At 27.9% G+C, this 12755-nt stretch overlaps 1 protein-coding gene across 2 annotated transcripts in view; it reads right to left on the reverse strand.

The window, feature by feature from the left end:
• Positions 1-1056: 1056 nt before the first annotated feature.
• LOC142325584 (uncharacterized) overlaps positions 1057-12755 on the reverse strand; it is a 43025-nt gene continuing 31326 nt past the window's right edge. For both annotated transcript variants that reach the window (XM_075367507.1, XM_075367506.1), the window contains 2 exons: positions 6277-6591; positions 1057-2166 (listed from right to left, as the gene is read on the reverse strand). In XM_075367507.1, coding sequence (XP_075223622.1) covers positions 1928-2166; positions 6277-6591 — 554 coding nt within the window. In that variant the 3' untranslated portion in view covers positions 1057-1927. The remainder of the gene's footprint in view (positions 2167-6276; positions 6592-12755) is intronic.

Raw genomic sequence — 12755 nt, forward strand, 5'->3', positions numbered from 1 at the left:
ATTCCTTGGCCCCCTCGGTCCCCCGACTTGAGTAGTTGTGATTTTTTCTGTGGTGGTTTCTGAAATCGCGTGTGTACGGCAATAAACCGCGTACATTGGAGGACCTAAAGATTGCAATTCGTCATCACGTCACCCAGACTGATGTAGACATGCTGCAAAGAATTGAGACCAGTTACCGTGAAAGGCTACAAAAATGTATTACCCAAAATGGACATTACTTGCCAGACATAATTTTTCGTTCATGAGCAAGTAACAAATGCTTTGATTTAACAAGTGTTATTGGTCAAATGCTTTGATTTAACCAATAAAACTGTTTTAAAGTAAATATTCAATTTTTTATGATTATTTTAAAAACATCCGGTTCCCGTGAATTACCCTGTATTAAGAATGCAAATGTTGTAAAATTAAAATAGTTGTCTGTAAAAATCCTTATGTGATAATACTAATTCTGAAAACATATTTGAATTCAGCACGAAAAATGCTATTAGATTCATCCATTTTCACTTCTGGAAAAAAATCATTTTTGTAGAATTATAAGTGTTACAAAAAGAAAAAATGCATGGAGGCATCACTATGATTAGTGGCAGTGCAAGGTCATCGGTAAATTTTTTTATTCAAGATGTAATAAAGGAGCAACAAGATCATTTAAATAATAAAATTACATACAGCTCAAGTTGTAAACGACACTAATGAAATCAGAAATGAATTTTACCTACCTTGTTTATCATATAATTTGCAAAGAGATTATTTTTAATTTTTCTGGGACTTCTTAAAAATCAGAATTTTAGAATATAAACAGGACTTCTGTTCATGGAGAGAAGGACATATATTTATTTTAGAATGAAAAATCCTAGCAGATGAATAATCATTAACTGCATTCTTAACTCTATAACCAAACAAAAATTTAATTAAGAAATTTGTTAGTAGTCATACAATTTAAAAGAAACTCAGAATCCAAGCAAAAAGACCTTTAAAAAAATATCAGTAAAGATGACATAATGGAAATAACTGCAATGTATCTAAAAATTATTTTAAATGAGAACAGAAATAAAACACTTTTAAAAATTAATGGACTATTTATTATTTCTATTATATATTACAACAATTACAGTATAATAAAATACTTAATTTTGTACTAACATTCATTTATTTCTAATAGCAGATAGATGATATGCAATGCTGCTAAATAGATAAAAAAAAATTATTATATATAAAAAAACCTAATTGCTTAATAATTACACTTCATTTACTAAGAGCAAATTAATATCAAAAGTGCATATCACAAGTTCTGAGAACTGTTAAAATTTGGTCAAGAATTTGGTTAATACAATTTTTTTTAGATTAATCATAAAAAATTAACAAATAAATGTAATTAAAAAACCTTACTGCTTAGAAATTGCTTCAAAAAATTATATTAAAATACATAATGCTTCTCAATTTACAATCACTTTATTAGTGTAATTATTGCGTCTTAAAAACATTAACATTACAGAGTATATAAAAAAAATCTTAACATTTCATTAAAGCAAATAAAATACATTTACACAAATTAAATAATACTATTATTTATCATGATTATTATATGAAAAACTGAATAAAATTAATGTAAAAATGTAATAAAATAAAATATTTTCAACAGATATACCACAGACAAACAGTTCCTAGTCAACTCAACTGAAGAACTAAAAATCAAACTAAGAAACCATCGGGGAAAGGTCACACAATAAAAATATGAGTTTATAAAACATATGTAACAACTAATAATAGGAAGAATTTTTTTAGTTATAAAGATTCTTTTTAAACTAAAGTAGCTAAAATAAATTACAAAATAAATGTGCACATAATAAAACAATAGTAAGAGCAAAGTAGAAATACACTTTTATATTACTGTGTTTAATTTTAATAATATAAAGCGACAAATAATTAACTACATAGATGTTGGAGACCAGAAGTTCATTTCTCTCAATTCAGATGGCTTTGCTTTGAATGTCTGACCCACCTTAGGCTGTAATGGTGGTGATTCTGGTTCTTCTTGATCAGAAAAACGATGATGTTCATCAACATTAGCATACAAATCCTCTTGCGAATCTCTCACACCCAAAATATTACTTAACCAACTGCTCCTACCTGATGAATCATTTCCATTTTCCAGTGCATCAGTTGATCCTGTAAAATAAAAAATTCTTGAATTATTTAGTAATGATACTAATTTACTTATCTGCTACGTATTTTTCTTAATTCAACCATTATTTACAAACAAAGTTACGACCATGTCATACTAAGTAGACTATTCATGACATCCTTAACAAGTTCAGCACTCAATCAATTCTTGATGTAAGACTACAAGGACTTTACAACATTAAATTTAAACAAAAATAATCTCTCTATTTAGACACAAAAACTGTATCTAAAATTAGTACAGGAAATGTACTGCTCTGTTGTATTCAGAACTGTAGTGTATCTGTAATATTATTGTAAACCTTAGATTTACAATAATATTTCCACTTTATTAACCAAAGTGGAAAATTTGTTTATGAAATCTATTTTTAATATCACTTGAAGGTCATCAATTTAAATTGTCTGAAAAATTCTACAAAAACCTGAGCTTCCATATATCTGATGGTGTCTGAGAAAATATTTTACATGGCATGATGTATGATACTGAACAATTATTTGTAAAAAAAATAATTCATCTTTAGAAAAAAAAAAAAACCTTTGCTGATAAATAAATACAAGACCACATACAAACTAAAACAAGCACATGAATCTTAGTGCATATAACTCTAGGTTCTTTAGGAACCAAATCATCATTATATGCAAGATGGTACTAGTCAAAAACTGATGGATGACCAAAAAAGATTGGATGGCTGTCAAAGTCAACTAATGATGAAGATGTTGAAAAACAGAACTATTAGAAAAATACAAACAGAATGGAAAAGTCAAGCTATTTAAACTCATCAGAAAACTACAAGAAGCATCAGAAGTAGGAATTTTTAGAAGTTTGCATCACTTGATTTTTGGTAGAAAATTTGGACAGGCACTGCAAAGTTGTACTTCAACAGTTGATCTCCCTCCTTAAAAAAAACGGTTGTCAATCAGGAGCTTTTGGATCAGTCAAATGATGAAAGCTTTATGAGAAATGTCAACAACACATGATGAAATATGGATATATGATTACAAAATGGAACCTAAACACAGTCACACAGTGAGGTGGAAAGTAATTATGGCAATTGAAAACATTTACTAATTACAACTACAAAGGGTTGCCAATTATCCAAATGCTGATTTTCCCAAAGTTCAACTATCTAGACTGCTAAAAAAAAAACCTGAAATACTCTTCAAATGAAGCTCTGCTTCAATAAGAAATTAATTTTAATCAATCCTATTTTTTACTGGGTTTTTTAATTATCTTTTTACAATTATTATAGCATAAAAATCTGTAAATTAATGCCCGTAAAACTAATAATAGGCTGTGTTAAACTAATAATAAAATTAACTTCTGAAAAGATTGATGGAAACACTAATTAGTCAAGCATAAACTATAATGTAATGACTTTGATTTGGAGCAGTCACACAAACAAACTCATGAATATTGCCTGTTGCTATGGATTGGTTGGAACTACAAAAAGAATGTAATTCTACAGATTCTTTGTTTATATTCATTACATGATCTTTCAGCTAATAAACAAAGACCAGTAAAGCAAATACAGATGACAGATCTTTTAAAGAAGAAATAGTATTTTTAAAGATATGTTTTGATTATTGACTCACTAAGTTTTATTCTGTTAACCCGTAACTGGTGAGATGATGTCAAAATGATTGTGCGAGTCATCTTTATATTAATTATCATTACTCCCCGTCCCTTGATAACAAATGAAACTTGCTTCGCAGTAGCTGCTATATTTTCAGTTATAATTAATTTCAGTGCAGTGAGGTTCTTTATTATTTTCATAATCATGCATCTGACATCAAACTGACATTTCTCATTGTTTATGTAATTACAATTTCTTTTGGTAAAATTAGCAATAAATATAAATGTGTACTTTTTCTTGTACATAAATTTCTTTGTATCCAGTTGGTTCAACTTTACTAGCAAATCATATTAATTTTTCAATGTGAAAGTGAATGTGAATTTCAAAACAGCAATTCTTCATGAATTGGATGGATGGGAAAGTTTGGTTTCAGATTCTGATGAACCAGTTGCAGGTCAAAATAGGGAACAGGGTGCAAAAGTAATCAAGAACGGGCTGCAGATGAAAATCAAGAGGAGGCTTCAGAAAATCTGGTACAGGCTGTTGATCAGAATGACTATACTGTCGGGAAAAATTATACAGATTCTGAGAAGTTTGACGATGATAATGAAGGGATTGGAATCCATGGGAAGTATATGAAAAATTTTTTCTGAGTAAAAACAATTTTAGGTGGTATAAAATAGAACAAACTAAAAATGTTTGAATTTCAGGACACAATATATATTATGAATTGGCAATAGGCATAATATTCAAAATGAAAAATGAAACTGGAGTACAGAATACACAACTTTCTGACTATGTTTAACACATTATTTTAGAATGGACAATCAAAAAATTACTTTCTTTGAGAATAAGATACAAAAGTCCAAATACTACTGAACTGAATGATGTTGATACTGTTGAATTGAAAGCACTTTTAGGAATACTGCTTCTTACGGCAATATTCAAATATCACTACAGAAGTACAGACTCAATTTTTTTCTATTGACTGAACAGGCAGAGATATTCTTTTGACCGATAATGTCAAACAAGCAATTTTTAGTTTTACTTATGTTCTATGATTTGACAATCCTGAAACTAGAGCTCAGAGAAAAACCACTGATAAAACTGCTTTGTTTACAGAAATATTTGATTATTTTTATTGGTAATTTGTTAGAGAATTTACTCCATGAGTTCAAATGCTGGCACAGATGGAATGTTGGTCCTGTTCTGTGGCAGATTCGCATTTAAATATTCATGAAAAAAAAAAATCAAATAAAAAATATAATTAACTAAATTTTTCTTCGATATTAAAATTTTTATAACAATAAGATTTTTTTATAAAAGCAAGTAAGGTAGTAAATTTTAATTTCTTTCAGTTAATTTTTGTAAATTAGACTCTTGTATTCGCAGATTTCTACTAGATGGAGAGATTTTTTTGACATACTACTACCTGCTTTTTTATTACATTGTACTTATGTTTTGAGTATCATTTTAATTTGACTTAAATACATTTATTTATTTTATATTTTTGTCTTTTTATGTGTGATACCATTAAACATTGGAATATGTCTAGTAAGTATGATAAACTTTTTTAATTTTCCAATTATTACAATTTCTGATTATCCAGATTCACCCTTCCAAAGATCAATCCAGATAATCAGCATTCCACTGTACGATTTTCATAATATAAAAATTCCTCTAGTAGGCCTCTCAATGAATGAGAGTGTATATATAGTTCAATGTGATACTTCTCATAAACCTATGAATGAGTAGGGGTTTTACTACAAGAAGCCGGAGTCAATTCTTGGGCGACTCTTAATACTAGAAGAAAAATTTATTTACTGCAGCATAATCTGTTGTTCAGTAAAATAATGCCTTCATGCTGGTTAAGATACTCCTATATTCTAAGGAATTGTAGGGGGATAATAACCCACTAACTGCAGGGGCCTTCATGCATTTCTTCAGGTGGTAAGTAAATTTGTTTAAATGTTCTTTCATGGTAAACTCCTTTCTCACTACCCATCTCTTTCCCTCATGCAAGATGCCCCAACGGATCCGTGCTAATTAAAATGCACTTTTTTTAATTGTGTTATTTAATAGAGAAAATTTTATTTGTAAAACTGTCTAGCAGCTGTACAAATCAAGACCTGAACTGATAATAAGCATGAATTCCAGAAAACATATATAGAATAAAGTTATAACTATAATAATTACAAATAGATATTCTTTCAATTTATGAAGTTATGTGAATTTAACTGATTTGAATCTCTTTTGAACATTAGAAACCAACTAACTACATTCACAGAAAGTTAAAATTGAGACTGAGGTCAGATATTTTGATTTTTTTTTAAAATCACTAGATGATTGCTTTTCTTAATATATATTTACTAAAGTATATTTATTTTTCACTGGGTGCCTCACTACATCATACCCCTATTGTATACATCCTTACTGAACAAAAAATATCAACCACAATCTAGTCAACGAGTTTACCAAGCCTTTATTATAAAACTTCAATAAGCCATTCAGGATAATATCATACCAAACAATATGTTTGTGAAGTATGGATTCCTGCGCAGCGGTTTCGGTGAACTTCTAGGAGAAGCAGGTAAAGATTTGCTGTTACGACGTTGACGCAACATGATACTGCGATTAAAAACTGTGTCTACTGCTGTGTTTTCATCATCAGAGTATGCTCTATAAGAATTTAATTTTCCACTGATCATCTGATGTGCAACAGCCACCACTGAATGACCGCAAGCAGCACCTTCTCCTTTGAATCCATCATCTGTACCAGTTGATTTTATACGACCCAGTGGTGGATCAGTTATTTTACGTAAACCCAATTCATGAGGCGCTGCAAAAAAAAAAAAAAAATTAACAACTACAAAGATTAAATACCTAGAATACATTTTTTACTGTACTGCATCTTAAAACTTTGATCACAATAAAAGAATACATTCTACCTTAAAGTAACGAATAAAAACCTGCAACATTATGCCTAAAACCTTGTTCAAATATTTATTCACAATACTTATTAGTGAAAATTTTAATATTTCCTTTTTTTACTATACTTAATTTAACCACAAACAATATATCAAGATATTAAAATTAGATTTGTGTATTCACATTAATTCATGATAGATAATAATATAATATATGTATTTTTAAATGCATTAAAAGTTTGGTTATATGATCAATTTACAAACCACGTTGAGGGTGCCATAAATTATAACAATCTTTTTTCACAAACTACTGAAAATTTATGTTTCAAACATTAACTTTACTGCTTGCTGAATCTAACTTTCATTTTACACATCAGCAAGAAACCTTCTTGAGAATATGACTTAAAAAAAAAAAATTTCTAACCTAACACTGATAAATAATTATTTTTTATTCCATTTTAAATTAAGCTATAAATTATAATAAATTACTTTCATATGTATTGTAGTTTTATTTTCTGTAAAATATTTTTTCTAAATTGGCCAAAAGGTGTACCCATCCAGATTTTTCAAATTAAAATTTAGAGGTCTGAGAGTTTAAAATATAACAACCTGGATTTAAAAAATATATCTGTAGAGCATTTATGCAAGTGTATGAAGGAGTAGATCATTAAATGATTTTACCTCAGGAGAGTTTATCTTACGATCATGAAATGTGTTTTATATAGTAGAAGGGTAATTATGATTACCTGGTAGTTATATATTACCAGGTCATAAGGTGTTTGGAAAATAAGAGAATTCTACATCTTGTTTTTTAACTTATCAAAAAGTAATATGATTCAATAAGTTTAAACTTACAAAATTGTGCATTGGATATTTTTTATTCCATTGAAAACAAATTACTTTAATAAGACTCTCCTAGAAAATGCAGAATTTTATTTTCATGAGATTCTACATTACTCTATTATCTGTTAATTACTTTGAGAAATTTTGATGGTGTGTATAACTGGTTTTGTAGTATATTCTTTTACAAAAATGTGTGCCAAAAAAGGGGAAGAATTTGGTTATCCAAAAATAATTTAACAATAAAAGAAGTTAATGATGTTTCTTTTTTGGACAAGCTCAACATAAAATGTTAACACATCCACTAAAATAAATTTAATTGTAATCCTAAATGATACCTGACATACATTTTATGTTAGAACATGCTGTACTATTGGCAACCTATGGAGAGTCAATTAGGAGGGTAATAAATTAATTGTCATGGATTAAGACATGATTTTTTGAACTACAGCTGTAAAAATTTTTTATATAGAATTAAAGAAGTTATACAAATTTAAATTTGAAGTGATTATGACATATACATAATAAATTTAACTGTGCAGTTAAAAAAAATCTAAATATTATGAAAAAAGAAGTTCAACAAATAGCATTTTCAAATAGCATTTCTAAAAAAATGATTGACTAAAAAAACTTTTAAAATATAAAAAAATGTTTTGAAAGAATTATAAAAACAAAACATTTAAAACAAAAAAAACAACGCATTGACAAGCTTAAGAAAAAAGTAATTACCTATCTAAAATCACATGAGATACAGTGGCATGAATTAAAAGTGATCCAGTTTAAATAAAATGACAAAGACAGTGGTCATAATATTTACTTTATTTAAAGTAACTCAAAATATTACTTATTTATTATTTTAATCAATCAAATTATTATTATCAGATTATTGGCTATGTCAATATGTTAAAAAAAATTGCAGTAAACAATATTAGGAAGTTTAAATATGAAGTACTCTTGAAAATAAATTGTTATTATTGTTGATCTGTTACTGATCTTGATTCCAAACAAGAGCTTAACTGTACTAATTTATACAAAAAGAAAAATAAATCACACAATTAATACTAATAAATATGATTTTAGATTCCTAAATTTTTTGCTACGTATTTTCCTATTCTCATAACTGTCCCAATTATGTAAGTCCAGAAAACAATCTCTTTTTACGATATTTTTCATACCTAAGTAATTAATATTAAATACAACTCTTTGATTCAAATATAGTATGTTAATTTGAACTTACGGTAAAAATGAGATTCTCAATTCAACTCAACACTTTTTTAATACAAGTTCAATCCTCATTCCAAATGTACCGATTTTGAGTTTTTTTAAAAATTCCTTTAGAGGAAGTCCATCTGTCTTTCAGACAGACTTTCTTCCAGATTAAGCAAAAACTAAAAATAATCTTGAAATTTAAAATTCAACAGTCTGCATAGACAATATGAATGTATTTAATACTTGTTTAACACCACGCACATAAAAGCTTTTGCTTTATATTACACAAGATACATCAACAAGTATGCCAACTCAAAAGTTTTTCAAGAATGTCTCCGGTTCAAGTCAACTGATGTGTAGTTTATAAGCGAATAGTACTTTTATTATTAGTTCTTTTGTTCTTGCACATTAAATTCAGGCCCTAAGTGTTGCTAGACAGCCTCATTTTATAAATGTTTATGATTCAATGAGGGCACTGTGAAGTTTAAAATAAGATGATTGCAATCAAAGTTGAATTATATTCTTTTTTGTTCAGCTAACATTGAATTTACACAATACCGCATTCCAGACAGCTTCATTTCTGCTCATAAATAATCTTTATTCCTTTTTTCTACATTCATCTTAATATTTTTTATTATTATGCAGGTTCTTCACCTTTTGCTTCAAGTAATATTTTTATTTTTCATAGATAGAATTTTTATAAACCTATTAATATTTTTTGGATAAATTTTTAATTAAAAAATACATTTTGACTTTGGATGATGAAACATGGTTCATGACAAATAATTTTGTTACAGGCAAAAATTAGAAATGGGACTACTTTTCTTATTAGGTGATGTCCTGTGTTCACTGCTCAATTGGGATATTAACAGACTGACAATTGAAAATCTGTATATAATTATACAATTAATTAGTTTAAGAACATAAGTAAAACAAGACAAATTAATAATAAAGACAATAGTAATAACTGTCAATAATAAACAAATAATAATCATAGTAATCACCACTACAACAACTATAATAATAATAATAATAAACAGTGATTACATATAAAACAGAATTTAAAGTAATCATTATGATTTATTTACAGGTACCTTAATCATTTTGAACCTGTACACACCAGAAATTTGCTCCTTCACTGAGCTCCTCGCAAAATCTTCTCGCTTCAAACCTGCATAATAACTTCTTGCTTAGAACTCACTCGCAGAACTGATTTCAACTCGTCTTCGCTGGAATATTTATACTACTATTCTCTTGACCTGCAGGGCCAGACCCCAGTTGAGCATGAGAATAATTGGTCGAGCCCTGTCAGTTTCTCATGCACTTCTACCCTGGGTCTGGTAACTCTTCTCATAGAACATCTGTTTAGGTGTGTCAGCCAAACAGTATTACAAAGGAAAATTGTTAAATGGATCTGTTAGCTTTACTAGAAGGGTTTCTTTTAGCCCCTTTCTGGATTTTTCCCATATTTTCTTCTTAATTGGCAGGAATCCATCACTCAGGTCTGTTTTACTGGTCTTTTTTGACATTAAATTCTTTAATGTTTAGATAATTTATTTAGAATAAAACTTTAGTACAACAAATGTTTGTTGGGAACTTAACTTTTAATTATTTATTTCAAACAACACCTACTGCAATACGTTGATTTGACACAACCTCATTTATCTCAGAACAAAGACGAAACGGAAAAATGATCTCTATCTATAAAAATGCACTATTTAACAAGAAAATTTTTCATTAGAATTTTTAAAGAGCTTTCATCAACTATGAAAAAATACATATCTAAAATTGTAAAAATAAACTAAAAAAAAAAAAATATATATTTTTTTTAATTGTTATTGTCAGTCCTAAAGAAATACACAGGCAAACGTTTAGACAACATAGGCATAATTCTAAAATATAATGCACAACATTAGCAGTAACAATATGAAAAGTTAAAAAATTCAGCAAATGATAGAAAAATAAATAAAATGCAGATCTGAGATATTACTTTACGGTAAGTAGAAATGTTGAGAAAAAAAATTTAAGGCACTATTAAAGCAAAAATGAAATAAATAAAAACTTGAAATATGCATATGCAAGGCAAAGCTAAGCAAACTTGCATTTGCAATTGTGCACGGAAACAAGAATGAACCAGTAGTCACAATATAACTAATGTAATAACATTTTGAAAAATCACAATCACGATGAATTATGCATTATAACAAAATGAAAGAGTAAAGACAATTTCATTTCTTATTAATGCATAATTAATAAAAATAAATTCTTTAATGTTTAGATCATTTATTTAGAATAAAACTTTAGTACAACAAATGTGTGTTGGGAATTTAACTTTTAATTATTTATTTCAAACAACACCTACTGCAATACGTTGATTTGACACAACCTCATTTATCTCAGAACAAAGACGAAACGGAAAAATTATCTCTATCTATAAAAATGCACTATTTAACAAGAAAATCTTTCAGTTGTCACCCACAGTTTTCTGTATAACTGTGGTCATTGAAGTGAGAGTTATGAATTATATAATTAGCAAACAATATGTTGAATATTAATTACAATAAGTAGTATGATTCTGATTGTTTGAATGTCTATGAACTACTATGGCAGCATCCTCTCCATTGCTCTGAATATCAGTGACTTCTCTTCCAAAAGTAATGTATTCCAAAAGTCACATCAATTAATTTGCAATGACTTCCACCATATATAATTATGATGTCATTATTATACTAATGAAATATGTTCTGGTTAATTTGTTATTACAAATAAAATTATTTATGTATAATATTTATTGAAAGTATTTTATTTCTTGAAAGTATGTTTTTTCAAATATGTTAAAATAAGGTTTTGCTATTAATACACCGTTAACAGTGATGCAATACTAAGTGTATGAAATAAGTTGTTTATTTATTAGAGACTACAATATTATGATTTTCTTTGACGTGGCATAATTATTTGTGAAAATTATTATCTAAATAGCACACAAACACACCAATAACTAATATTCTTTTGAGCTTTATAGACCTACAAAACTGCAAAATAAAAATATTAAATTTTACAAAAAAATACATAAATAAGGTGTTAAAGAAACATGAGTACAAGTAATGTATGTGTATATATATATATACACACACACACACACACACAAACTAATATATTCATTTATTTTTGCTATTTATTTATTTTATCTATTTATAGCAAAAATAAATTAATATGTAAGTATAAACAATAAAAAATATAAAAATAGTAATAAATACAAGTCTGAATCATTTGGAGGTTATTTTTATAGCAACTGCATGCTAGGTAGAGCATGTGTTCCACATGCCTTGTTGTAGGACTGGGATAGAGGAACCATGTAGAGAGGACCCCTCCGATTTTGCATACACTATAGTAGTCTAAGACTACTAGTATGCCAAATGTTCTGTAAAAAGATTCTCCTTCATTTAAAAAATCCCCACTCATTCCTGGAATGTGTTGAAATGCCTTTCTGTTTAGCCAGCTCCCACTAAAAACTTAAGGATCTAAGGGCAAATTGTTTTATTTGCAATAGAATGTAATTTATTTAGACACATCTACAATGATAAAATACAAAAAAAAAAATGTTTTGTAAGCATTAAAACAAAAGCTACATCTTCTGATTTTTCTTCTGTACTACCACTAATCTCACAGATTATCATATAACAACTAACATATAACAACAGGTTGATTGATACATTAAAAAAAAAACAACACTGACTATACTGCTACAAAATTAAAAAAAAAAAATTTTTCTTTTCAATCTATGGACTTTCTATAAAATTCCATTCTATCTTAAATTCTGTATAATTATAATAAAAAATAACATGAGACAAATTTGGGTCTCCCAGCATTTCAGTGAACGAGACACAAATTGATGCTAATAATTACAACACACTGCATTGTTTAGAAGGATGAAATATGGAAAAAAGCTATTTGAACTAGCAACAGTGAAATCATTTGAATAATGCAGGTTTTCATGGTTTACAACAAACATTGATAAACAAATCAT

The sequence above is a fragment of the Lycorma delicatula genome, chromosome 5 (genome assembly GCF_047948215.1).
Source record: "Lycorma delicatula isolate Av1 chromosome 5, ASM4794821v1, whole genome shotgun sequence".
Lineage (NCBI taxonomy): Eukaryota > Metazoa > Arthropoda > Insecta > Hemiptera > Fulgoridae > Lycorma > Lycorma delicatula.